We start from the raw sequence: 26,941 nt of genomic DNA, 5'->3' as shown, positions 1-26,941 counted from the left end.
ACCAATCTGTTCTGTCTGCTGCCGTCTGGCAGACGGTACCGCAGCATCCGGACCAAGACCACCAGACTCAGAGACAGTTTTATACCACAGGCTATAAGACTGCTGAACTCCTGAGCTCTGTGAATGTCTACTCACATCTGTTTATAGTACACACATCTATATATTATACATATCTGCCATATACATCTGTTATACGTTATACATGTGCATCTGTCCATACCTCCTCATTCCACAGTGTAAAGTATTTAAATACTCTCAATGTATTCCACATATGTATATATTTCACATCCTCAAATCTTTGTTGTTATTGTAAATATTCTTCTCTCTTTTTGCACTATTTTATTTATCTTATCTGCACCATGTATGTTGAGTTGTTGGAGGAGCATGGGACATAAGATTTTCATTGCCAACATATACGTTGTATCTGCTGTGCATATGACCAATAAAACCTTGAAACAGCATCACAAGTAAAAGTCTCAACCTGAATTTATTAGAAAATAAATATGCTAATATATAAAACAGCTACTCCGATTAATTCCTGAGTTTACAACAGATTATAATTTCCTATACATTTTGTTCCCCATGAATTGTAGAAAAACTATTAAAAAATACAAGTAAATTATACAATTAAAAAAGGCTTCACTCAGCAGTGATTTAACGCACCGCCGCCCGGCACGCTCCGTGTCACAAAACAAACACACCTTCGACGGTGCGTCACCAACAGGTGTAGCTAACATGCTAACAGTGGATCCTGCTAGTGTTTGTGGTCGTGTAATTGCGGGTTTGACTCGTTAAAATGTGTTCTTATGATGCACGGAGGGTGCATTTATACCCTGATCAGTTTGAGGGAGGACTTCAGGTGAACAGGACTCAGAATGACGTCTTACTGGTGAGTACAGGTGACTTACACTTAATGTAATGAATTTTCGGGTGAGGCTGTGTACTTGTATACATGTACATATATGTAACAGTACTCTTGTACATTTTCTAGCATTTCAGAAGTGAAAAGTACATAAAGTTAGAAGAGGTGTAGTTCTGCCTGGAGACCACTGGAGGGCAGCAGAGCATTTACACACTTCAGCTTGGTTTTTGAGACACTTTTCTGAGCTCACTGATTGTTTTGGTCTCCCAGGAAAGACTTGGGGGATCTTTCAGAATCCCTTTTGAGTTTCTTTAATGACATTTTGCGTCTTCTCTGTAATGGTTTTGGTCGTTTTGTCCTCTTCTGTTGTTTTCCTCTTTTTGTAGTTGTTTTGACTCCTTGTTATAGTTGTGTGTCTCTTTGTAGTCTTTATAAGTCTCTCTGTAGTCTTTATAAGTCTCTCTGTAGTCCTTATAAGTCTCTCTGTAGTCTTTATAAGTCTCTCTGTAGTCCTTACAGGTCTCTTTGTAGTCCTTACAGGTCTCTTTGTAGTCCTTACAGGTGTCTTTGTAGTCCTTATAAGTCTCTTTGTAGTCTTTATAAGTCTCTCTGTAGTCCTTATAAGTCTCTCTGTAGTCTTTATAAGTCTCTCTGTAGTCCTTATAAGTCTCTCTGTAGTCTTTATAAGTCTCTCTGTAGTCTTTATAAGTCTCTCTGTAGTCTTTATAAGTCTCTCTGTAGTCCTTACAGGTCTCTTTGTAGTCCTTACAGGTCTCTTTGTAGTCCTTACAGGTGTCTTTGTATTCCTTATAAGTCTCTTTGTAGTCCTAACAGGTCTCTTTGTAGTCCTTACAGGTGTCTTTGTAGTCCTTATAAGTCTCTTTGTAGTCCTTACAGGTCTCTTTGTAGTCCTTACAGGTCTCTTTGTAGTCCTTACAAGTCTGTTTGTAGTCCTTATATGTCTCTGTAGTCCTTATATGTCTCTTTGTAGTCCTTACAAGTCTCTTTGTAGTCCTTATATGTCTCTTTGTAGTCCTTACAAGTCTCTTTGTAGTCCTTATATGTCTCTTTGTAGTCCTTACAAGTCTCTTTGTAGTCCTTACAGGTCTCTTTGGAGTCCTTACAGGTCTCTTTACAGGTCTCTTTGTAGTCCTTACAGGTCTCTTTGTAGTCCTTACAGGTCTCTTTACAGGTCTCTTTGTAGTCCTTACAGGTCTCTTTGTAGTCCTTACAGGTCTCTTTGTAGTCCTTACAGGTCTCTTTACAGGTCTCTTTGTAGTCCTTACAGGTCTCTTTGTAGTCCTTACAGGTCTCTTTGTAGTCCTTACAGGTCTCTTTACAGGTCTCTTTGTAGTCCTTACAGGTCTCTTTGTAGTCCTTATATGTCTCTTTGTAGTCCTTATATGTCTCTTTGTAGTCCTTACGAGTCTCTTTGTAGTCCTTACAGGTCTCTTTACAGGTCTCTTTGTAGTCCTTACAGGTCTCTTTGTAGTCCTTACAGGTCTCTTTACAGGTCTCTTTGTAGTCCTTACAGGTCTCTTTGTAGTGTTTTTGCTCTCTTCATCTCTTTGCAGCTTCACATATTGTAGTCCTTTGAAGTGTTTTGTAGTCTTTTCTAACTCACTTCCTGGTTGTTAAATCTCTAATTGAGACACTTTGGGCCCTCAGTCCTTCACATGGAGTCGTCGTTTTCAATCCTTAACGTGAATAATCATCCTGGCTGTGATATGTATTATGGGATGTGGAGGTGACTCACATCAGCCTGTGTGAAAACATTTTTTTAATCTCCTTCGGTTTTATGCTGCTGTTTCCACGGCAACGCGACCTTCGGCTTGTCAGAGTGACGGGGACCATTATGGGAAACATGTGTTGCCTAGCAACGGCAGCCTGTTGATGATGAATCCCACTGAAAATCTGTGATGATGAAGAGGAAGAAGATGAGGAAGAGGAGGAGGAGGAGGAGGAGGAGGGTGTTTCTGGTGCTGGTTCTGTTTTTGTTATCTCACACAGCGTTACAGGGCAGAATAATTTCATTTTTATGTTTCTTTTTTAACTTCTGCATCTTAAAACGCTCCAAAGGAGCAGAGTTTATGATATGACGATACTAGATTTAATCATGATTTTTCTACCAGATCTTAACCTTTCAAAATAAAAGCCCTGGTGTTTCCCCATGGTGTAAAGGCCTGAGGTGTGAAGTACAGATTGCTGTTGATGTTCGTCGTGCAGACTGAAGAAGGGAAACATGTTTAGCTGTAATTCAGTTTTATTGACAGCAGCAGCCTCCATGCAGAACGATGAAAACATGAACATTAATATCAATAACCTGCACAGCCGTGTGTGCTATAGAGCAATGTGCTTCAACACCAGAATGAAGACTCATTTCATAGAAAAAAGTGACATCATCGCACAATAATCCGCCATAGAAATCTGGCTTCGTGTTCTCCTATAAATATATATACCGTACATATATACATGTACATATATGTACGCTCTCCATGTAAAACACACACAAAGAGGTAGACAAACTAGAAAAATAGAGATGTGTTACAAACATAGAAATATTTTCTGAGTGGAAACAGCTTCACGACATCCGGACATTCAGTTTGTTGTCATGCAGAAATATTTTACAGTCGGACGGTTTCTCTTCTAAACCGGAGGCGGGAGAAGATCTGATACTGGAGTAAAAGTAGAAGTACCAGGAGAACTCCGTTACAGTGAAAGTAGAAAGTACTCTCCTCTAAATGTACTTAAAGTAGCGACAGTAAAAGTAGTCATTGTCTGATTGGTCCATTTCAGAATAATATCTCTGATATGTTTTATAATGATTGATCATTAAAGTGTTCTCAGAGCTGGTAAAGGTGCAGCTAGTTTGAATGGCTTTGTATACTGCAGGGTAGCTGCTGGATTTACTGCAGGTGAACTACAGTCTGATTTAAGGGATTATATTTACCATCAGTAATCAGAATCTGTAAATTAACTGAAGGTATTGAATACATGTAGTGGAGTAGAAGTACACCATTTGCCTCTGAACTGTTGAGGAGTAGAAGTAGAAGGAAGCATGGAAATACTCAGGTGAAGGACAGGTATCTCATACCTAAGTGAAAGTACTTAGTTTCTCTCCACTGTTTAAAGTCCTCAGTCTGCAGTTCCACCTGCAGCTGCTTCCTCCTGCACAAATGCACAGTGAGAGGAACACCTGTGTGACGTCACACGGACGCTTTTTCCAGTTGACGGTTCAAACCGGAAGTAGTATTAACTTCTTTTTCTCTGCAGTATTAATAATCAGTTCATGTTCAGACTCCAGGTGCGTTCACGGCCAGCGAGTAGGCGGCCATCATCTGCGCACGGAGCTGCTGCTTCACGTGCACACGCCCGTGCCTCTTCCGTTCGTCACTGCGCGCGAATCTCTTGCCACACACGTCACACGAAAAGGGCTTCTCCCCCGTGTGCGTGCGCGTGTGCGTGGTCAGGTGGTCGCTGCGGCTGAAGCTGCGTGAGCAGATGCTGCACGTGAAGGGCTTCTGTCCAGTGTGAATGCGCACGTGCCTGTTGAGCTCGTCGGAGCGCGAAAAGCGGCGCTCGCACCCGTGCATCGTGCACGTGAAAGGTTTTGCTTTCGGCGCGGATGCTCTTCTCCCCGCGCGTGACTGTTTGGGGGCTGCGTGCACGCTGCTGATGTTGACTATCGGGAACGCACCCTGCAGAAGGGAGGAGAGCAGATGCGCGTCCACTGTGGAGGGGAGTGTGGGGGGGGAGAAAATCTCGGTCTTTACCACCGGTCTGCTGATGACGTAGTTACCGGGATCCCCCCCCGTTACCGGGAACCCCTTCAGCCAGTCCTCCAGCCCCAGCGGTTCCTGCTTTACTTCCCACCCGGGCTTCAGGTCCCCCTGCCCGGCATCAGAGCTCAGCAGAGAGTCGATGAAGTCACAAACATCCACCTGTTGCTCCAGGGCCGACAGCGGGAGGAGAGAGTCCGCACTGCCCGGGAACAGAACTTCATTCCCGGGCATGGAAGAGTGGGAACACCCGCTGCTGCAGCTGGAGCTCAAAAACTCACTTTTCACCACAACTGGGTGGGAAACCAGGGGAGGCAAAGGGGGGCTCGCGTCAGTGCTGGGGGGTGCAGATGAAGAAGACGGTGATGGTGATGGAGCAAAGAGGGGGGAGGAAGGGGATGCTGCAGCCGGGGAAGGTGCTGCAAGATCCGGGGAAGAGTCATGCTCCATCTCGGTGCAGATCCCCACGATCTCCGTGATCATGTTGAGGATGGCGTCCGCGGTGCTGCTCAGACCCCCCGGTGATGCCGCCTCCGGCTCTGGGAAGAAGCTGCTGCTGTAGCCGAGGGAAGGAGAGAGGGAGTCCGAGGAGCAGTCACTAAAGTCGGAGAAGAAATCCGAGTCAGAGGCGTCTGTTCCCGGAGAGAAAACTGCAGGAGGAGGAGGGGGGGGGGGGGGGGTGTTATTGTCATTGCATAATAACTCGTCAGTGGGCAGCAGCCTACACAGTGATGCATGCAGCAGGGTGCATTATCAACTATTTTAGAGCAGAATTAAAAAAATTAAAAAAGTACAATTGCTCTATTTTAGAAATAAAATAAAATAATTCAAAATAGCCTGATTGTTAAAATGTGCACTTAGTCCAACAAATAACTACAATAAATACAATATGCAAATAAGGTCAATATTATATAAAGTGATATATTAATATTAACGCTAAATGTGCACATTTCCTGAACACACGTTCTGCACAATTTCTCATCAATCTCTAATTTTCGTGAACGCACCTTGGCAGATGGGGGACCCCCCCTCAGAGTCGCTGTTGGGGCTGGACCCCACACTGTCCACCCAAGCGCTGCAAGCATCCTCAAAGTCCGACATGAAGCTGTCCTCGCGCTGCAGGAGCATACTGTGTGTGTTGTGTGTGTGTGTTCGGATAAATCCTCCGGTAAAGCTCGGTGCTGTGTGAGGATGCTCTCTGCCTCAGCAGCTTTTATACTCTCCGTCTCCTAGGTAACTCCAGGCGCCTCCTTATTGGTCGGCTCCGGCGCCAGGGATTCCCCCCGCCGAGCCGCTCTGTAGCTGCCCAAACATGGAACTACTTCCGGTTGTGACGCTGGGATCCCCGCACCATATAAGGACAGGCGGGAGGTGACGAAGCAGCAGCAGCAGCAGAGGGGAGCGGGGTTTCCTACACTGCGGCAGCAGGGGGGAGGGGGGAGGGGGTGGAGGTGTTGTTGTGAAAGACTCCGAAAATTATCTGAGTTTATGTGAGTTTTTACATCCAATACAGAGAGGGAGGAGAGGAGCAACTGTAGGTGAGGAAGCTGTGAGGAAGTATAGTGGAGTACAGTAACAGGGTTAAAGAGTTCCCTCTCATAGGCGTTAGTGCATGTCAATGGTCTGCAGAGGCTGAAATCCCTGAGTTCCCTAAAGTGCCTCCATTGGACTCCTTTGTTTACTTCCAGAACATAACACAGTAACTTCACTATGGAGCAGGATCAGCAGGAGAGGACTCTTTAAAGTAGAGACGCTACATACTGATATACACCTGAACATCAGCAGGAGAGGACTCTTTAAAGTAGAGACACTACATACTGATATACACCTGAACATCAGCAGGAGAGGACTCTTTAAAGTAGAGACACTACATACTGATATACACCTGAACATCAGCAGGAGAGGACTCTTTAAAGTAGAGACACTACATACTGATATACACCTGAACATCAGCAGGAGAGGACTCTTTAAAGTAGAGACACTACATACTGATATACACCTGAACATCAGCAGGAGAGGACTCTTTAAAGTAGAGACACTACATACTGATATACACCTGAACATCAGCAGGAGAGGACTCTTTAACGTAGAGACACTACATACTGATATACACCTGAACATCAGCAGGAGAGGACTCTTTAAAGTAGAGACTCTACATACTGATATACACCTGAACATCAGCAGGAGAGGACTCTTTAAAGTAGAGACACTACATACTGATATACACCTGAACATCAGCAGGAGAGGACTCTTTAAAGTAGAGACACTACATACTGATATACACCTGAACATCAGCAGGAGAGGACTCTTTAAAGTAGAGACACTACATACTGATATACACCTGAACATCAGCAGGAGAGGACTCTTTAAAGTAGAGACTCTACATACTGATATACACCTGAACATCAGCAGGAGAGGACTCTTTAAAGTAGAGACACTACATACTGATATACACCTGAACATCAGCAGGAGAGGACTCTTTAAAGTAGAGACACTACATACTGATATACACCTGAACATCAGCAGGAGAGGACTCTTTAAAGTAGAGACACTACATACTGATATACACCTGAACATCAGCAGGAGAGGACTCTTTAAAGTAGAGACTCTACATACTGATATACACCTGAACATCAGCAGGAGAGGACTCTTTAAAGTAGAGACTCTACATACTGATATACACCTGAACATCAGCAGGAGAGGACTCTTTAAAGTAGAGACTCTACATACTGATATACACCTGAACATCAGCAGGAGAGGACTCTTTAAAGTAGAGACTCTACATACTGATATACACCTGAACATCAGCAGGAGAGGACTCTTTAAAGTAGAGACTCTACATACTGATATACACCTGAACATCAGCAGGAGAGGACTCTTTAAAGTAGAGACACTACATACTGATATACACCTGAACATCAGCAGGAGAGGACTCTTTAAAGTAGAGACTCTACATACTGATATACACCTGAACATCAGCAGGAGAGGACTCTTTAAAGTAGAGACTCTACATACTGATATACACCTGAACATCAGCAGGAGAGGACTCTTTAAAGTAGAGACACTACATACTGATATACACCTGAACATCAGCAGGAGAGGACTCTTTAAAGTAGAGACACTACATACTGATATACACCTGAACATCAGCAGGAGAGGACTCTTTAAAGTAGAGACACTACATACTGATATACACCTGAACATCAGCAGGAGAGGACTCTTTAAAGTAGAGACTCTACATACTGATATACACCTGAACATCAGCAGGAGAGGACTCTTTAAAGTAGAGACTCTACATACTGATATACACCTGAACATCAGCAGGAGAGGACTCTTTAAAGTAGAGACACTACATACTGATATACACCTGAACATCAGCAGGAGAGGACTCTTTAAAGTAGAGACTCTACATACTGATATACACCTGAACATCAGCAGGAGAGGACTCTTTAAAGTAGAGACTCTACATACTGATATACACCTGAACATCAGCAGGAGAGGACTCTTTAAAGTAGAGACACTACATACTGATATACACCTGAACATCAGCAGGAGAGGACTCTTTAAAGTAGAGACTCTACATACTGATATACACCTGAACATCAGCAGGAGAGGACTCTTTAAAGTAGAGACTCTACATACTGATATACACCTGAACATCAGCAGGAGAGGACTCTTTAAAGTAGAGACACTACATACTGATATACACCTGAACATCAGCAGGAGAGGACTCTTTAAAGTAGAGACACTACATACTGATATACACCTGAACATCAGCAGGAGAGGACTCTTTAAAGTAGAGACACTACATACTGATATACACCTGAACATCAGCAGGAGAGGACTCTTTAAAGTAGAGACACTACATACTGATATACACCTGAACATCAGCAGGAGAGGACTCTTTAAAGTAGAGACACTACATACTGATATACACCTGAACATCAGCAGGAGAGGACTCTTTAAAGTAGAGACACTACATACTGATATACACCTGAACATCAGCAGGAGAGGACTCTTTAAAGTAGAGACACTACATACTGATATACACCTGAACATCAGCAGGAGAGGACTCTTTAAAGTAGAGACTCTACATACTGATATACACCTGAACATCAGCAGGAGAGGACTCTTTAAAGTAGAGACACTACATACTGATATACACCTGAACATCAGCAGGAGAGGACTCTTTAAAGTAGAGACTCTACATACTGATATACACCTGAACATCAGCAGGAGAGGACTCTTTAAAGTAGAGACACTACATACTGATATACACCTGAACATCAGCAGGAGAGGACTCTTTAAAGTAGAGACTCTACATACTGATATACACCTGAACATCAGCAGGAGAGGACTCTTTAAAGTAGAGACTCTACATACTGATATACACCTGAACATCAGCAGGAGAGGACTCTTTAAAGTAGAGACACTACATACTGATATACACCTGAACATCAGCAGGAGAGGACTCTTTAAAGTAGAGACTCTAAATACTGATATACACCTGAACATCAGCAGGAGAGGACTCTTTAAAGTAGAGACTCTACATACTGATATACACCTGAACATCAGCAGGAGAGGACTCTTTAAAGTAGAGACTCTACATACTGATATACACCTGAACATCAGCAGGAGAGGACTCTTTAAAGTAGAGACTCTACATACTGATATACACCTGAACATCAGCAGGAGAGGACTCTTTAAAGTAGAGACTCTACATACTGATATACACCTGAACATCAGCAGGAGAGGACTCTTTAAAGTAGAGACTCTACATACTGATATACACCTGAACATCAGCAGGAGAGGACTCTTTAAAGTAGAGACGCTACATACTGATATACACCTGAACATCAGCAGGAGAGGACTCTTTAAAGATTTAAACATATGATGGATTTAGCTGCTGTTGTTGTTGTTGTTGTTGTTGTTGTTGCTGTTGTAGTAAAGGGATGTAGCCTGATCAGAAAGATTAAATCTTCAACGATAGGTTAAAAACAACAACAATAATAATTGCACATTGAGCTAAAGCTCTTCACTTCCTCTTTATGTAACGCTTCCCCTCAATCTCCTCTCGTCTCCATGGTGACAGCATCATGGCGAAGGTGCACGTGCAGGAATGTCATACTGTATATGGAGCTGTGAGGTATTTAAATATATATATATACACACAGTGTGTATATATATATATATATATATACACACAGTGTGTATATATATATATATATATATATATATATATATATACACACTGTGTGTGTATATATATATATATATATATACTTGTATTCAGCATGCAGTAGATGCGGCGCGGTCCGTGGTGCTGAACCTGCAGACGGTGACAGAGTGTGAGAGGGTTTATTCAGGAGGTCAGGGGATGACTGGAATACACACAGCAGGTTATCCAACACACTGCGCTGTGATGCAATCAAGGTACAGCTTTAAGTAATTATTAGCTTTTATTATAGATGCTTCTGCCGCTTATTTTTTATAATCACTATCTGTTATTAGTTACAGGACATACCATCAGACATTATAAGAGGGTTTCTTCAGTTGATTTAAATACCAGAATAAAATCAAAGTTTTTCCTGAGAAATGAAGCCGCCTCTAGTGGCCGGGAGAGGAACTGCAGCTGTAAACGTGTGTGTGTGTGTGTGTGTGTGTGTGTGTGTGTGTGTGTGTGTGTGTGTGTGTGTGTGTGTGTGTGTGTGTGTGTGTGTGTGTGTGTGTGTGTGTGTGTGTGTGTGTGTGTGTGTGTGTGTGTGTGTGTGTGTGTGTGTGTGATTTATAACAGGTGGACGGAGCAGAGGGTGGCACAGCGCCATGGCAACAGTGTCTCTTACTTCGCCCACACACACACACACACACACACACACACACACACACACACACACACACACACACACACACACACACACACACACAGACTCAGCTTGCCTTCATTTTCTGTCGTCTGTAGCTCTCCCTTCAAAGTCAAAGCCCTTCCGCCTACATTACCCAGAAATATTTCTGAAAACTCAACTGAAACTGAATTTCTTGTAACTACTCTCCTTAAAGTGTGTGTCGGGACAGTGACGTGGTCTCTCTCTCCTCGGACACACAGCTGATAACATCAAGGCTGACACACACACACACACACACACACACACACACACACACACACACACACACACAGACCTTGGAGAGTGTGTATATAAGCTGCCTCCCTGTCCTCTCTCCTCACTTCCTCTCATCATGTCCTCTCGTGTCCTCTCGTCTCTCTCTCCCCTCCTCCCGCCCTCTCCCCCCCTCTTCTTCTTCGTTGGTGCAGCCATCCTCCTCCTGCTCCTCTTCCTCCTGGTTTGCTCCCCGGCTCGCGGCTCTCTCCCCTCTCTCCCTTCTCTCCCCCTGCTGGGCAGCCTCCCCTGGATGGGAGGAGGTCTCCCCCCCCACCTCCTCTTCAGTGAGCTGGGACACAGGTAAGGAAGAAATCCCAAGAAGGTTTTTTCTGGATTTCTGTTTTTTATTCTGTGTTTCTTTTCTTTTTCTTTCTCAGTTTTCTTTCTGTATATTTTCTGTGATTTCTTTCTGTATTCTCTGAAATGTTCTACCCTATCCTCCTGTCTCTGAGGTACGGCCCTGTGTTTTCCCTGCTGCTCGGCCCTCACCTCTCTGTGGTTTTGAACCGGCATCAGGAGGCCAGAGAGGTGCTGCTGCAGCGGGGGAGGGAGTTCGCTGGGAGACCCTTCATGGTGAGGGGTGACTTTCATAAAAAGACTTACAGTTTTACAAAATATTTGTCTAAATATCTGAAAAAGTACCGAAAATAGAGGAAAAAGACAGAAAACAATTCATTGTAATCTTCTTTTTTATCTCCTCCTGCAGGTGACCACAGACCTGCTGACTCGGGGGGGCAAAGACATCGCCTTCTCAGACTTTTCTCCTCTCTGGAAGCTCCACCGACGCCTCGTCCACAACTCCTTCAGTCTGTTCGGGGAGGGCAGCGGGCGCCTGCAGGACATCGGTACTAAACATGATCCATGAATACTTATACTGAGGAAATCATGGCAGTGTGCTGGAACAGGAGGCCTGCAGGACATACCATAATACTGCAGAATAAAGAACAATGCATCAAATACAAAACTGTATATTGATCAAGTTTATGCTTTTCCTGAACGGTTTTTATGTGTCTATGTACTTCCTGCAGTCCTGTCCTCGGTGGACGACCTCTGCGTGGAGCTGTTGTCAGGAGGGGGGCGGGGCTTCGACCCGTCTCCCGCGGTAACGAGGGCGGTCACTAACGTGGTCTGCACGCTGGTGTTCAGCTCCACGTATCGCCACGGCGACACCGAGCTGCAGGAGGTGATGCGGTACAATGACGGCATCGTGCAAACCATCGCTGGGGGGGGGCTGGTGGACATCTACCCCTGGATGAAGGTAGGGTTCCTAAATTTAAAAAAAATGTTCTCCTGCTGATGTTCTATTTTCAAATCCCCAAAATTGCAAAAAGGCAATGACCTTCCACAAAAGTCCTCTTCCTTTAAAAAGACATCCCTACTTTCCTTACTGTAAACACACATCTTTCCTCAGGTGTTTCCGAACAGGTGTCTGAGGACGCTGAAGGACTGCATCACCGTCAGAGACCGGCTGCTGTCCCGCAAACTGGAGGAGCACAAGGTGAGAAATCAGGATTGAAGTTTAAAAAGTACAGTTTCTACTAAAACTACTGAACTACTTTGATATGGGGTTAGGCTTTTATACAGGACACTTCCAGCTGTTTTTATTATGCTATGGTTTGTATTCTTCCTTCTTTTCTTCCTAATTTAAATGTATTTATTTTCTGGACTTTTTGCGCATCCTCCATTTTCCTGTAGCGTAACTATTGTCTGTACAAGCGTGTTCCTGAATACCTCAATTAAATCCTGGATCTGCTGCAGGCGTCTCTGAATGACGGCCCCCCCCGCGACCTGCTGGATGCCCTGCTTCAGGGTCAGGGGGAGGGGGTTCAGCAGGAGGGGGGGGGCATCACAGACGATCACGTCCTGATGACGGCGGCCGAGGCGTTCGGGGCCGGCGTGGAAACCACATCCACCACGCTGCTGTGGATCCTGGCCTACCTAGTGCACCACCCCCCGGTCAGGAGTTAACCTGGACCCTATACTGTGTGTACTGTGTACTGTGTGTGTGTGTGTACTGTGTGTGTGTATACTGTGTGTGTGTGTGTGTGTGTGTGTGTGTGTGTGTGTGTGTGTGTGTGTATTCTGTGTGTGTGTGTGTGTGTGTGTGTGTGTGTGTGTGTGTGTGTGTGTATTCTCTGTGTGTCTGTGTGTGCTCAGTAAAGGTATTATTCGTGGTGCAGGTGCAGCGGCGGGTGCAGGCAGAGCTGGACAAGCAGGTGGGTGAGCGTCCGGTGTGTGTGTCGGATCGAAGCCGGCTGCCGTACCTGGAGTGTGTGATCAACGAGGGCATGAGGATCAGACCGGTCAGTCCAGTCCTGATCCCTCACACCGCCATGACGGACAGCAGGTAAATACCTGAGAGTTTTTCAATAATGGAAATAATAAGCTGCAGAAAACTCTCTCTGTGTCCCTCTGTCTGTCTCTCTGTCTCGCTGTCTGTCTCTCTGTCTGTCTCTCTGTCTCGCTGTCTGTCTCTCTGTGTCCCTCTGTCTGTCTCTCTGTCTCGCTGTCTGTCTCTCTGTGTCTCTCTGTCTGTCTCTCTGTCTCTGTCTCTCTGTGTCTCTCTGTCTGTCTCTCTGTCTCGCTGTCTGTCTCTCTGTCTGTCTCTCTGTCTCTGTCTCTCTGTGTCCCTCTGTCTGTCTCTCTGTCTCTCTGTGTCTCTCTGTCTGTCTCTCTGTCTGTCTCTCTGTCTCGCTGTCTGTCTCTCTGTCTCGCTGTCTGTCTCTGTCTCTCTCTCTCTCTCTGTCTCTGTCTCTCTCTCTCTGTCTCGCTCTCTGTCTCTCTCTTGCTGTCTCTCTCTCTCTCTCTCTCTCTCTCTGTCTATGTCTCTCTCGCTGTCTCTCTCTCTCTGTCTCTGTCTCGCTTTCTGTCTCTCTCTCTCTCTCTCTCTCTCAGTATTGGAGGTCACCCGGTGGGTCGTGGGACTCGAGTTTTGGTGAACATGTGGGCGATTCACCACGACCCCGAACACTGGGACAAACCTGACCTCTTTAACCCGGGTAAAACACGCCAGATGGAGAAACCTACACTCCACCTGAACACACCACCTTTGTTTTCCCGCCTTTTCACTACTTTTCCTGTTTGTTTTCCCGAATCTCCTCATTGTTTTCCCGCCTTTTACCACCTTCCCTCTCCAGACCGTTTCCTTGACGACCGGGGCCAGCGGGTGACCCCCCCCTGCTTCATGCCGTTTGGGGCGGGACCTCGAGTCTGTGTGGGCGAATCGCTGGCCAGGCTGGAGCTGTTCCTCTTCCTGTCTTCTCTGCTCCAGCGAATGAGCTTCAAGCTGCCTGACGGGGCTTCCCCGCCCAACCTGCAGGGGCGGCTGGGCGTGGTCCTGCAACCGCTGCCTTATAAGGTCGTGGTCACTCCGACGGAGGGTTGGGAGGGTGGGGCCAAGTGAAGGGGGCGGGGTTAACGATCACTAAACTACAATATGGTGATTAAGATCACATTTACATGATTTAACTCTAAAATCCTCAAACACATATTATGTTAATGTGCACACTACTATTCCTCTATTAGTGTGACAGTAATCATATATCATTCAATAAAGGTTACGTAAATGAATAGTTTGCTTTATATTTATTCAAAGTAAAATGTTTAGATCAAGACGTGTGATTTACAGATTTTATTTAGGATTCAGGAGCATTTTTTGACATGAACCAGTTCTTACTGCAGGTTGCAAGGCCGGTTCAGAGTCTTGGAAACAGCTGACTTTCCTTTTTGACATCATCACAGACCAGGATAGCAACATGCTTTTGGATGGCTTGAAAAAAACTGCAAAACACAAATATTTCACTAGTGCTTAAAATGTTTTACCTAACACGAATATATCTTAACCTTCTTTTCAAATGAGGAAAATATGTGGGTAAAATTAGACAAAGTAAGCTTGATACTTTCTACAAAATGTTATGTAGTAAGTGTTTAACCAAGACGATGGAAAGAGGGAAATGTCTGCAGAGTAACCTCTACTTAAAAACTCTTTTAAGCATAAGATAATCAGCAAAAATACAAATCAAAAAACTGTAAACATAGGCTAATGCTAGGATAGCTCGTAGCTGCACTGCTAATGCTAAGCTATCTTAAACATTCACTTGTAATTTAAAACAATATGTAGGTTAGATCGGACCATCTAAATCTACGGTTTTAAATGATGAAACCATGATTAACCTCCTGCTGTGTTTTGAGTGTAACTTTAATCACGTTTTCATCAATAAATAATGATTCATCTCCAGATTTGTTTTCCTCATTAGTAGCAGTGAAGACAGACTTATTAGCTTTGACAGTTTTTATTCAGTATATCTTCACACACTTTAGAACAGGCTGGTTTAGTTAGGTCACACACATACATCCACACATACACACTCACTAATAATTTAGTATTTCTAATAATTAGCATCGTTATCATGGTAATATTAAGGGATTTCAAAGACCAGTCCCTCCTCTGCGTCCTTCCACTCCTCCTCTGTCGGAAACCTCATGCAGACAGGAAGGACAGCAGAGGAGAGACAGCGGGATAAAAACAGTATTTAGACGCAGGAACATACGGACGTGTTTAGTAAAGTAAATCATTTGTCAAACACCACAGGTGAAGCTAATTCCAATATCCTGGTGGAACAGGTGAACGTTGTTGAAAGACATTGAATGAGGCCACAGTTGTGTGACTGGGTTCACATCACACGGGGACCAGTTATCGCTCAAGAAGTTTGTTTTTAAGCTTCAGTTTGAGGTTAAACACTTTGCCAAATGTTGATTTTTGTTGGTTTGTCCTGCATTTTTAGATCTTTTTAGTTTTCCAAAGAAAACTGTGAAAAACATTTACTTTTTTGGGACATTTAGGGACCAATCTTTGATTAAATGAACCCATTTGTTTTACAGTCATACAGGAGTCCTTCCTCGTCAATGTGAACTCAGTCAGCGTGAGACGATCTATCAGAGGCCAACATTTGATGAAAAACTTGCCCCGGTTTGACTCAACGTATTTCTCAACAAAAAGAGATAAATAGGAGGTTTCCAAACGCTTTAAAAGCCCTGACATCAGCCTCGTTTTCAGGGTCATTTCCAAAGGTTTTATCAGTCAATTGGTGGAAGACTAAATGTCTTCCAGCACAAGGAGTATCTTTAGGGATTAAACCCCCTAACATTTACGAGTTCAGCTACACGCAAAATAACCAAAACAAGACCAAGATACCCACCAATCAAGTTCTGTTATTGCCTTGCAGACAATGCAATAAACCTCTTAGTTCTGTCAGGAAATGTGGGTAAAATCCCCCATTATTTGGCAGATATTTCCCTTTTCACGAGGCTGACTTCAGAGCCGCAGAGCCTTCGGGAACTCGAGCTACAACAGACAGATTTGGACCGAACATTTCCCAGTCACTCAGGTCGAAAGTCCACACCCACGCAGAGCGAGAGCCGCTCCATCTAACGCTAACAGTTGTCAAGTAGAAATGGCACTCTTTTAACCATGGAGATATATAACCTTATTAGTTCAGGTAAACAAAAAACACCATCAACCACAACATCAACGGCTAGGTATGACCCTCGAGAAGGGTCCTTTAAGCCTCTACAAACTCTTCCACAGGCGCGGAGTTGGCCTAGGTTCAATCGAAGGTGGAGCTCTCTTTGACGTCCACGTTTGCTCAGAACCAGATTTCTGTGAATTCAGCTCCACAAAAGGTTTAAAAAACAAAAGATTGGATCATAAATCCGTCCACGTATGAATCCAATCTTGTGCACGTTGGTTTACAATCTGACTCCCAGATTTAGACGTAGAAACTGTGCGCTCTGTTGCTGCCACTGAAGTCCACTCGCGTCCTTTTCCACGGCAGGACATTGCGTCTGTCGTAACGAGGTCCAACAGAGCCTTGTCTGCACAGGTAAACCCATCGTCCTTCTGGAAGAAATGGGTAGTGAAGTCCGCGTTGTGATGCAGCATGGACACAGGGTTTGTGGGTCAGACCTTGGAGGTCTTTACATCGGAGAAGGTTGAGTTAATGACATCTGTGTCAATCGTCAAGTGACCGCCTCCAGGATTCTATTCCTTTCCCCGTTTCTTAACTTTCTAACACGACATTTGAACACGTCTGGTTTCGGTACTCTCTTTCTCTCATTAGCTAAAGGTCAGACTTTGCTCTCTGGTGACTTTTCCGACACCCTCTGACAGCTGGTTTGGACCAACACCCATCTTACTGAAACAGCTTTGTGGGAGCACCTTTCCCCACCTGCTGGCACAGTTATATGAACTGTTTTAATATAAATGTACAACAAACAGTCGCTGTATTGTCATGACATTCTTTTGGACTTCTACAGCTTAGCACACGTGTGTTGCAGACCTCCGTAAAGTGTGTTGGAAATGACTTACAATCATTGCACTGCTGTTGGGTGAAAATCTGACATTTTGTAGAAAACTCTGATGTTTGATAGATTTTCATTGAGTTTCAAATCAAAGTCTGCTTTCCTGGGGTAGATAATGTCAACACAACGCTTTAGCTTTTTTTGTGTTTTTGTTAAGGGGGCGTCATTTATATACAGACTCTCGCTGATGAAAAATATTGCTCTTCACTAATTGGACATACACCAGCATGTACAACCAAAATGTTTTCTCTATCATTGACAAAATATACTCTACCTTTAAGTCTTTCTGAAAATATCAATATCCACACGTCCTTAAAATAAATGATATATTCTCTAATTCTTTAACAGGATTCAGATTACTGTCATTTTCGGGCCTTAAAATACTTGTTGATTCATGGATCAGAATAGAACAGAAGGTGTTGAGTGATAAAAAGGGAGATGGTTATGAATGCAGGGATGCAGAAAGGGAATATTCTAGAGATGAGACTCTAGATTGTTTGGTTTCTACAACGTTCTGTTGTATCCGTCCTCAACTTCAGAGACAAAGACGGTAATGATGACGTGTTCGCTTTTGTTTGGGGCTTTGTTTCTGCCTGAAAGTGTCTATTGTTTGTTCCTATTTATGCAAAAAGCTTTTGTCCGCTGACGCACAGAAAAAACCCAGAAATCTTCCATACAGGATCAAGTTGTCATGAAAACATCAAATCTGAGAAACCGTTTCCCTAATTTCCCTTTCCTGGCAGACTTTAACATCAAAAGTAAGCTTTCTGACGAGTGAATCAGTTGTCCCTCTGTCAGTCGGAGTGAATCATCCGCCCACAATAGTCGGTTTTCGTGTCCAAAGTGGACAGTTTTTCTTGTGTCAAAACCAGGCGTCATCGCCCGAGACGAGCCACATGTCTTCTGCTAAACTATTTAAAGTTTTTATCAGTGGTGACAGACGCAAAAAAGGAAACGTCATTTCTGGGGAACATGTTTGATTTGGGACTGACGGTAGCTAAGGGAAAGATGTTTATGTCTTGCAAGCGTCATCGGACCACGCAAGTATACTGTTGGAGTTGGTGGTGTAGGGCAAAACAGAGTGGGTTATTTATCTTTAACTTTAACTATGTTTTAGCTGATGTAAATCATTTGGTGGCTTTGTCTGGGACTTCTGCATTACATATAGTACATTTGATTTTGTAAATGCAACTGAGATGTTGGCCTAAGATCAACCCTGGATGCAGTTTAAGCAAATGCCTCTCCATGCAGAAACCTCCAAACCATAACTGACTAAAACTTTTCATCACGAGCTTCCTGTTGAATCTCCTCCTACAGTCCCACACCTTTGCTGAACTGACAAACAATTGCTGTGTGATGTGACGTAACCGCAATCACAATCATCTGTGTTTAAAACTTCCTTGGTTACAGGACAATCAAACAGTCCTAAGGGGTGAAGGCCATCATTAACTTCAACCCTTGCCTTGATGACAAATGGTTTGTTCCGCCCACTTCCTGTCAATCACACGGACTCCACGACAATGACGACTTCGGAGGCGCCTTCCTCGGACATCGGAGTATTGGTGGAGGTACACAGTACGAGTCCCTCCCCTGCGGTGATCTGACCTCGGGCCGGGCAGTCCACGCTGTCATGAAGACCACTGTTCCCACCTCCTTTTTTATCCCTTTCTCCACCTCCTTCTCGAATGCCATCCTCCTTCGTTTCCTCTTCTTCCTCCTCCTCATCCTCCACCCGACACCTGCACACCTCGATGCCAGAGTCGCCGGTAAGTCGCCGATGTCTATACTGGCTTTCATCGGCTCCCATGTCCTCATCCTCCTCCTCGTCGTTGTCCTCAGTTTCCTGGTCATCCTCTCCGTCCTCCCAGTTTGGAGGTCCAGGTTCAAAGATATCCACACAGGGGGAAAATAAGGTCTGTTTCGGGGGTGACTGGGTAGCACGAGGCGAGGGGGATAGGGAGGAAGCGTGGCCAGAAGAAGATCCACTTTTGTTGGACTGGTGCATTGCAGTGAGGGGGTCCAGGAGTAAAGCCGGGGCTGGGAGGGAGGTTGAAGACAGGGAGGGAGGGGTGGGGAGGGAGAGGGGTGAGGATGGGGTGAGGGCTGCTGGGCTAAAAGATGCTTCTATGGTTATTGCTGGGCAAGAGGAAGGGGAGGATGCAGGTGTTAGCAATGGAGCAGGAACAGATATTGGACTTGTTCTGGAACCAACACTTGTACAAGATCCAGAACTAAATCCAGCCGGGACATTTGATGGCAACGGACTGATCAGGTCTTGTTTGGCGGACTCTGGGACTGGATCTTGACAAGCAACCAGAATAGCAACAGAACTGTGGTTTAGGTTCTTGCCTGATGTCAGGATGGGAGGAACCAAGGCTAGACCTGACCCAGGTGATGGTTCTTGTATTTGTAAATGTTCTAATTTAGGTGCTTCTGTAGCAAGGGGAAGGTTTTTGGGGACTGGTTTTAGAATAGGGTTGGATTCACAGTCTGGAACTATATGGATCTGAGGTTGTAGGTCTGGAAATAGGGTGTGGTTTGAAGGCAAAGAGTCTGGGGTTTGGGGAAGGCTTGTGGGTATTGGGTCTGGAAAGGCGTTTCGGTTTGTGGGTACTGGTTCTCGAGCTTGGGTAAGGTTTGAAGCCACTGGGATTGGCACAAGGCTAGGATTTTGGTCTGGATTTGAGGGTTTAGATGCGTCTCTTATCGAGGCCAAAGTCATTTCAACATCTGATGCTGGTACTGAAGTTGGGCTACTGGGAACGTTGGCTGTATCAAAAGTTCTTGTTAGATCCGGGGTGTGGTTGGCAAGGGTCAGGTTTGCAGGAGCTGGTTTTAAAATAGGGTTGGATTCACAGTCATGGACTCTGGTGGATTTAGGTTGAAGGTTTGAAACTAGGGTAAGGTTTAAAGGTGAAGGAGTTGGTGGAAGGCTTGTGGTTACTGGTTCTGTAAAGGGGCTTACATTTGTGGGTACTGGTTCTGGAACTTGGGTTTGGTCTGAAGGTACTGAGGCTTGGGTAAGGTTTGAAGGTGCCAGGATTGGCACAAGGCTAGGATTTGGGTCCTGGCTTGGGAGATTAGATGCTTCACTTATCAATGCCAAAGTCCTTCCAACATCTGATACTGGTTCGGAGGTTGGGCTACTGGGAACGTTGTCTGTATCAAAAGAAGTGCTATCTGTTGGGGTGGAAGGGCCTGACAATGAGGTGTTTTTTGTTGTTGGGATAGTTTCCTCAGATGGACCATCAATGCTTATTATTTGGACTTCACATGGACTAGGGAGAGTACTACTGGTGCTGAGTGTCGGGGTACATGGTGCTAAGTCAAGCTGTTGCATGATGGGAGATGTAGTACCAATAGAAAGAACAACCTCTAAACCCGGGGTGGTCAGAGGGGAGGCCGCCCTGGTAACAACCGCCACCGTAACATCCTGGCTGGGAACCGATGAGTCCGTAACTCTGGAAACGTCTTCATCTCCGATCTCAACGGCCACTGAGCCCACCATCTTCTCAGAAACCAAACGTCGGGACTCGTTTACCTCCAAACGAGATGCCGCGGCGGTGATGGTCTCCATGGTGACGTCGAGCGTCAGGGGCGGGGCCTCGCTGGGTGTCGTGGCGTGGCTGGTGTCGGTTTCATACGTGACAGCAGCCGATAAAGAGGAGCTACATGGCGAGGACGGGCAGCAGGAGTCGCAGGAACAACTGGAGCTAAAGGAAAGATGCACATTCATTACTCATGGATTTATGAAATCATGAGGTAGCAGCACTAGCTTGTGTGGTGTAAATGTAGTTTCTAGATATCTCAAGAAAGAGACAACCCTGTGACAGCCATGAAAGTTATGACAATGTTAGAGTCATCCAGAAATTTAGAATTATTTGTCTTGAGGGACACAACACTAGCGTTAGCATCACTGTTACCTGTTGTCGGAGCTGAGGGAGGAGGGGCCGTCGCTGAGCGGTCGGTGAAGTAGCGGGTCGTGTTGCGTTAGCAAATGGGGGTCACTGGTTCGGGGGGGCTGAGGGTAACGAGGGGTGGTGAACACCGAGCTGTAGGGTGGGGGAGGGGTGGAGGGTTGAGCTGCAACCTCCTCATAGGATGGCAGCTTCAGGGACGCCAAGAAACCTTAAGATAGGTACAAGTTAGAGTTTGTGTTTTTGCATTCTTTGGCCAATAAGGGCCATAACATGTTGACGGGGGTCTTACTGAGGTCCAGCATGGAGGACGGGTATGAGTTAGCTCCATGATAAGCCAGCAGGCTGATCTCTCGCTGTCTCTGCTGCTGCTGGACTCTCTGTTTGGCTCGGCGGTGTCGATATGCACAGCAGCAGCTGAACAGGATGAGGACGGTCCACAGCAGCCAGAACCCTGCACACAGAATTACAGTCACTGAGTCACTGAGTGTCTCTGGTATCCTGAAATCAGGTCTGTGGTTAACACCAGCTGAAGAGATGGTATGTCAAAATCTGAATTTATAAAGTAACTGGTAATGAATCTGTAGCAGTAGAAGTGTAAAATTAAAATACTTGGGTAAAGTACAAGCACCTCAAATGTGTACTTTAGCACAGCAAATGTAGCTAGTTACTCTCCATTACTACAAATCAAAACTACTAAACGACCAACATTAGCCTCCTTTAGCTTAGCGGTGGTGACGTGAAGTCATGTGACCGTGCTGTAGTTCCTTTATAGCCCAACATTAGCCTCCTTTAGCTTAGCGGTGGTGACGTGAAGTCATGTGACCGTGCTGTAGTTCCTTTATAGCCCAACATTAGCCTCCTTTAGCTTAGCAGTGTTGACGTTGAGTCATGTGACCTGTAGTTCCTACACTTTACTTGAAACATGCTTACACCAGAGTTCGTAGTAGTACGTGCAGCATCCAGTCTCTCCGCAGCAGTGTCCCGTCTCACACAGGTACCCTCCGTTAGCGTTAGCTCCAGGGCAGTACCGCGGTCTCCCCAGCAGGGGCAGGCTGCCACCGGAGTGGTACTCCATCGCACCCCCGCTCTGCCCGGAGCTAGCCCCGCGCCACCGCTGCCCGCTCACCACTAGCTGCTAACAAGCCTTTAGCTTGCCAAACACTTAACCGTGGCCGTAAGTCCCAACTACATTTTCCTTCTAGAAATCTGAATGTGTTTTCTGAATAGTGTTTGGTTTGGAACTGCTGTGCTAGCTGTTAGCTCCTGACTGCAAGTAGCTTAATAATTAGGATAATCTACATTTTTAAGAGACTTTTTGGAGATTTTCACAGTGAAGTGGCTGCGATCCTGGCAGTTAGATGTCAGATATCAGACAACAAACATGGCTAAGCTAAGCTAGTCTTTCCAGGCTTGTTAGCATTAAAATGTTTCAATTAAAAGAATTTAGAGCTGCTGTAATCCACTTCAGAGGTCACCTTTCTGACTAAAACCCCTCTGATGTTTCACAGGTAAAAGTGCTGACTGCTGCAACTAAATACTACAAGAACTGCAGCTGTAGTCTATGAGCGAGACAGGATGACGGGCGATACGAGGTCCTGAACCGGAGACAGAGAAAAGACAATAGTTTATTGACAGACAACAAGACAGCACGTCACACACACTACTACAGGCCTGTTTGAAATTCATCCCTGCAGAAACTCAAACCACAACCCGACACAGAGCTGCCTCTCTATCCACAACACACACACACACACACACACACACACACACACACACACACACACACACACACACACACACACACACACACACACACACACATGCTGGTTTTTGTGTACTTCTGAGGGCTGTTAATGACATGCTGCAATCTGAAGACCCTGACCTTAAAGAGGGTCAAAAAATAATTCAAGTCCGACTTAAAAAAACAACACTTCCCTTTCTTTATTGACACTCAAAATCCTGCCAGAAAAGAGATCCTTTTTCCTGTTTTGTCTTTATCTATATGTATTCATTTGAATTGTACTAGGCTGCATGTCAGGAAACAGAAGTATTCAACAAATAAATAACTTCAATACTTTAAAATAAGATGTGTGTTATTTTCTTGCAGGATTCCCAATTAAATTACATCAGTATAGAAATTTAAATAAATATAATTACTGGTTTAAACTACGTGTTTTTTTAAAGCTCATATTGACTTGTAAGGGAAACCCTGAACATTAAACCAACAAGAGGAACGACCCTCACTTTGCAGAGATGTCCTTAATCCCAAGGCTTTACACACACACACACACACACACACACACACACACACACACACACACACACACACACACACACACACACTGCAGCAAACGTAGGTGGTCTGTGGAGAGTTGCTACAGTATAGGACAGTGTGACAGGGTCAATAAAAACAACACACACTTAAATACAACACCTGAATACCCCACATACACACACATATGATATAAATAACTGTACATACAATATTCCTTTTACAGTACATCCCTTTGCATCTAAGTAGCTTATAATAAAGTTACTTTAAGACTTAAATGATTGCGTTAAAGTCCCGATCCTTGTGATATTTGGTAAATATTATGAGTGGTGGTGATCTTACGCCGAAATGACCATGATTTTCTAATAGGAAAATCCCATTACAAAGTATAATTTGATTAGTTTATCAACTTTTTATCTGAATATCTGTCATTGGTCCAATTGAACAAAACAATATTATCTTTTTTAGTCAATTTGTGGCATTTTTCAATCAGATTTCGGCTTTTTATTTTCTTGTGAATTTGCTACTTTAATCTCTGAAAATATTTCCCTATCTTTCCTCGCAAAATAAATCCCTAATAATATTATTTCAACCTCAGCAAGATAAAAAGTGAAAAACAGAGTTTTCTTTTCGCGTAAAATTACAACTTTATAATTGTAGAAATTTACGACTTTGAATATGTTGTTTTTTCTCTGTAAATGTCCATATTATTCCTCGTAAATTACGAGTTTAATCCCAAGAAATGTCTGTTTTTTTCCTGCAAATGTATTATTTTGTCATCTTGTAATCTGTCATCTTTTACGATTATTTCTTGCAAGTCTCACATCGATTTTTTTCTAAATTATCAGTATGATTCCAAAAAATGATGGTGCGTGTAATCTCAGATATAAAAACGTATATATCGAATCTTTTTTTGAAACATTGTTTTGTGTTTTTTATCGTTGATTTACCTCTGAAATCTACGAGAATATCCACGTTTCTTTATTGTAAATTGACGAAAATAATCGCGAAGAATTAAAGATTTCATCACTTTAATTTTTGAGAATATCTGAAAATAATTATATAAATCAATGACTGATATCACAAAGTGGCTCCACTTGTATTTACTTATTTGATACGCCTGGATTGGCCCTTAAACCATCAGAGCAGTCAGATAAATCGGTACAAACGGTGGTATTTAATTATAGTAGGAAGTACGGTGCAATCCTAATAAGGACTGCTGTTGAATCCGGGCCCTAGCCCCCCCTCTCCCCCACAATGCACGCTTCTGATAACCAAAAACACATATGTGTACACACTACATGTATATAACACACACTAATATACAAATACACACATCACAGCACTCTGACTGCAGTATATATTAACACATTTGCAGTGAGTACATGCACAGCCTGCAGAGCGACCCTCCGGTAAGACCCCCCCCCTCCACCACCCCCCACCCCTCCGGTACCGATAATAAACAAAAACAACGCACCGCTGCACCGGGCTGCTGCGCGTCGCTCTGCCTGCCTGCGGGCTGCGGTTCTGGGCCTGGTCAGGGAGCAGGGGTCGGTGTGTCAGTGCTCGGTGCTCGGCCTCCTCTCTCTCTCCTCTCGGTGTCTCCTCTCTCTCCCTCCTCTCCCTCCGCCAGCCGCCATCAGCTCCAGCGGCTCGTGAAGCGCGCACAGCCGCAGCACTCACTTCCGCCCGGTCGATAGGGGGGATTTCAGAGTAAGAGCAGGACATATATGAACGATGGGAGCCCCCATTTGATTTAGGTGGTGGTGCATAGCTTGAAAGTATATATATAGATTTGAAAATACGACATTTTCCATTCTTTAAAAAACAAATAATTAATCCAAATTAGGGATGAGAAAATTATCTGTAAAATAAAATAATGTCAAATTAAAATTAAAAATAGGGATAAATCAGAAAGACACTTACCATTTCCCTACACCAAACTATTGTATTGACCTTTATAATGAACCCTTTTGAATGACTTTAAAATATATGTACAATACTTTTATCCAGATATAAATAGATTTTTAACATTTAACGTTTGAAACCATTATTCTTTTACATGCTGATTCTGGCTTCGATAATCTAAAAACTACAACAGTGCAGAAATTAATCTTGATGTATAAAATAGTTTTTTTATCGAAATCATACAACCGATATGTAATTAGCAGATAACACTTTTATTTTGTAAAGCAGAACAGGCTTTTACTCAAACCGGAAACCGAGTGTGTGCTTGTTTTGGTACCTGGACAGCCCCGCCATTACAGTAGCAGCCGGTAACAGCAGCAGCAGTTTAGGGTCATCTGTGTGTGGAGAAACCAGGGGAGAAACACACTAAATAAACTACGAAACAACAAAAAAGATCATGTTCTTTTCTAATTAGAAAAACAAACGTGTTTATTCTGCATTTTGTGACAAAAACACACATTAATATCCAGATTCCTGCGCGGAAATATCGATCAAAGGAATAGTTAGTGACACAGAAGTGGTTTTTTGACGTATCGTTGGTAATAAATTGTAGCATTGATGATAATAAAGAAGAAGGGGGATTATGGATTCTCATGGCGGACGCACTCGCTTCTGATTGGCCCGCGGGGACGAGCTGCGGGCCAATCAGAGGGCGCGCTGCGCGAGGCTGCCGCTCCTAGCAACAAGAGGGATTATTTATTTATTTATTTGTATTACAGCTGCTATAATGCTTTAGATCAGGGGGGTTTAACCATTTTAACGACTGCATTTTATTTACAACCCCCTATGAGTTATTGCCTTTATATGTAGTCCTAATTTAAAAATATTTGTATTTATTTATGTGTTTTATTTGGGATTTATGAGCCTGGAAAAGAGGGTTATGATGGATCCACTTGTGGATTTATTAGAAAAAAATGTTATTTCCAAAGTAGGTATAGTATAGTAATTTATATAATTAGAAACATAAGTGTTTATTAAATAAGAGCCATGCATAAAAAACATTATTCCTAAAAGAGAAGAGAGGTTTCAAAACCTGTTTATAGCATGTTTTCTGCCTATTTATTAAATAAATACAGCCCATGTATATTGTCTACATGGTAAATATTATATATTACAATTAGTACTTGACATATTGAACTTTACTTCAATAACATATATTAAAACATTTAAAAAACAATGGAAGAATGAATAAATAAAATATGACTTAAAAAATATAAAGATTTCATTTTTCCAAAACATATAAACTATTTTTTATTGTAGTTTAGTGGGGTTTTTTTTGCTAAAATATTTTTGATTTCAATCAATAAAAATACATTATTAGAAATAATTTAGAATATTGATTTATTTACATCACTTAATCTTTATTTAAATTACATCACTTACAATTTAATTATAATTGATTTCTTTAATTTATCTCCAATTTATTGAAGCTATACCTGCTTAGTGTTCTCATGTTAACACACACACACACACACACACACACACACACACACACACACACACACACACACACACACACACACACACACACACACACACACACACACACAGACGATATTAGGAATTACGTGTGTGTGTGTGTGTGTGTGTGTGTGTGTGTGTGTGTGTGTGTGTGTGTGTGT

General features: G+C 43.7%; 4 protein-coding genes across 6 annotated transcripts; 1 reads left to right on the top strand and 3 right to left on the bottom strand.

The window, feature by feature from the left end:
• Positions 1 to 700: 700 nt before the first annotated feature.
• On the top strand, positions 701 to 14,202 carry LOC134876176 (steroid 17-alpha-hydroxylase/17,20 lyase). 2 transcript variants are annotated; one of them, XM_063901077.1, is made up of 10 exons: positions 701 to 889; positions 10,952 to 11,099; positions 11,252 to 11,372; positions 11,506 to 11,644; positions 11,828 to 12,057; positions 12,211 to 12,297; positions 12,558 to 12,755; positions 12,980 to 13,146; positions 13,695 to 13,798; positions 13,937 to 14,202. In XM_063901077.1, exons 2-10 carry the CDS (start codon positions 11,050 to 11,052, stop codon positions 14,200 to 14,202), a joined length of 1,362 nt encoding a protein of 453 aa, XP_063757147.1. In that variant the 5' UTR covers positions 701 to 889; positions 10,952 to 11,049. The 2 variants fall into 2 exon arrangements, with proteins under 2 accessions (XP_063757147.1, XP_063757146.1); XM_063901076.1 differs by lacking the exon at positions 701 to 889 and having other exon boundaries at positions 10,876 to 11,099.
• Positions 1,817 to 3,106, bottom strand: LOC134876273 (spore coat protein G-like). The gene is made up of 2 exons (XM_063901256.1): positions 3,062 to 3,106; positions 1,817 to 2,356 (listed from the first exon to the last, which is right to left on the bottom strand). Exons 1-2 carry the CDS (start codon positions 3,104 to 3,106, stop codon positions 1,817 to 1,819), a joined length of 585 nt encoding a protein of 194 aa, XP_063757326.1.
• LOC134876188 (early growth response protein 4-like) lies at positions 3,200 to 5,814 on the bottom strand. Its single transcript, XM_063901099.1, has 2 exons — positions 5,649 to 5,814; positions 3,200 to 5,291 (listed from the first exon to the last, which is right to left on the bottom strand). The coding sequence occupies exons 1-2, from the start codon at positions 5,767 to 5,769 to the stop codon at positions 4,156 to 4,158; spliced, it is 1,257 nt and encodes a 418-aa protein (XP_063757169.1). The 5' UTR covers positions 5,770 to 5,814; the 3' UTR covers positions 3,200 to 4,155.
• A 213-nt stretch (positions 14,203 to 14,415) lies between the features above and the next one.
• Positions 14,416 to 25,002, bottom strand: LOC134876145 (mucin-2-like). 2 transcript variants are annotated; one of them, XM_063901021.1, is made up of 5 exons: positions 24,829 to 25,002; positions 22,010 to 22,674; positions 21,369 to 21,530; positions 21,083 to 21,287; positions 14,416 to 20,872 (listed from the first exon to the last, which is right to left on the bottom strand). In XM_063901021.1, exons 2-5 carry the CDS (start codon positions 22,152 to 22,154, stop codon positions 18,661 to 18,663), a joined length of 2,724 nt encoding a protein of 907 aa, XP_063757091.1. In that variant the 5' UTR covers positions 22,155 to 22,674; positions 24,829 to 25,002; the 3' UTR covers positions 14,416 to 18,660. The 2 variants fall into 2 exon arrangements, with proteins under 2 accessions (XP_063757091.1, XP_063757092.1); XM_063901022.1 differs by lacking the exon at positions 24,829 to 25,002 and having other exon boundaries at positions 22,010 to 22,728.
• Positions 25,003 to 26,941: the final 1,939 nt, after the last annotated feature.

This window comes from Eleginops maclovinus, chromosome 14 (genome assembly GCF_036324505.1).
Source record: "Eleginops maclovinus isolate JMC-PN-2008 ecotype Puerto Natales chromosome 14, JC_Emac_rtc_rv5, whole genome shotgun sequence".
NCBI lineage: Eukaryota > Metazoa > Chordata > Actinopteri > Perciformes > Eleginopidae > Eleginops > Eleginops maclovinus.
The sequence above is the reverse complement of the archived record's forward strand: the minus strand, read 5'-3'. Positions and strand labels throughout refer to the sequence as shown.

Excerpts from the sequence above, each read along its gene's own strand:
- LOC134876273 (XM_063901256.1), bottom strand. The coding sequence starts at position 3,106 with ATGTTTCCCTTCTTCAGTCTGCACGACGAACATCAACAGCAATCT. Across the intron at positions 2,357-3,061 it reads ACGAACATCAACAGCAATCT|GACTACAAAGAGACCTGTAA; the intron begins GTACTTCACACC and ends GAGACCTGTAAG.
- LOC134876188 (XM_063901099.1), bottom strand. The coding sequence starts at position 5,769 with ATGCTCCTGCAGCGCGAGGACAGCTTCATGTCGGACTTTGAGGATGCT. Across the intron at positions 5,292-5,648 it reads GGGGTCCCCCATCTGCCAAG|TTTTCTCTCCGGGAACAGAC; the intron begins GTGCGTTCACGA and ends CTCCTCCTGCAG.
- LOC134876176 (XM_063901076.1), top strand. The coding sequence starts at position 10,876 with ATGTCCTCTCGTGTCCTCTCGTCTCTCTCTCCCCTCCTCCCGCCCTCT. Across the intron at positions 11,645-11,827 it reads CGGGCGCCTGCAGGACATCG|TCCTGTCCTCGGTGGACGAC; the intron begins GTACTAAACATG and ends TACTTCCTGCAG. Across the intron at positions 12,058-12,210 it reads ACATCTACCCCTGGATGAAG|GTGTTTCCGAACAGGTGTCT; the intron begins GTAGGGTTCCTA and ends ATCTTTCCTCAG.
- LOC134876145 (XM_063901021.1), bottom strand. The coding sequence starts at position 22,154 with ATGGAGTACCACTCCGGTGGCAGCCTGCCCCTGCTGGGGAGACCGCGG. Across the intron at positions 21,288-21,368 it reads GTCCTCCATGCTGGACCTCA|GTTTCTTGGCGTCCCTGAAG; the intron begins GTAAGACCCCCG and ends ACCTATCTTAAG. Across the intron at positions 20,873-21,082 it reads TCCCTCAGCTCCGACAACAG|CTCCAGTTGTTCCTGCGACT; the intron begins GTAACAGTGATG and ends TCTTTCCTTTAG.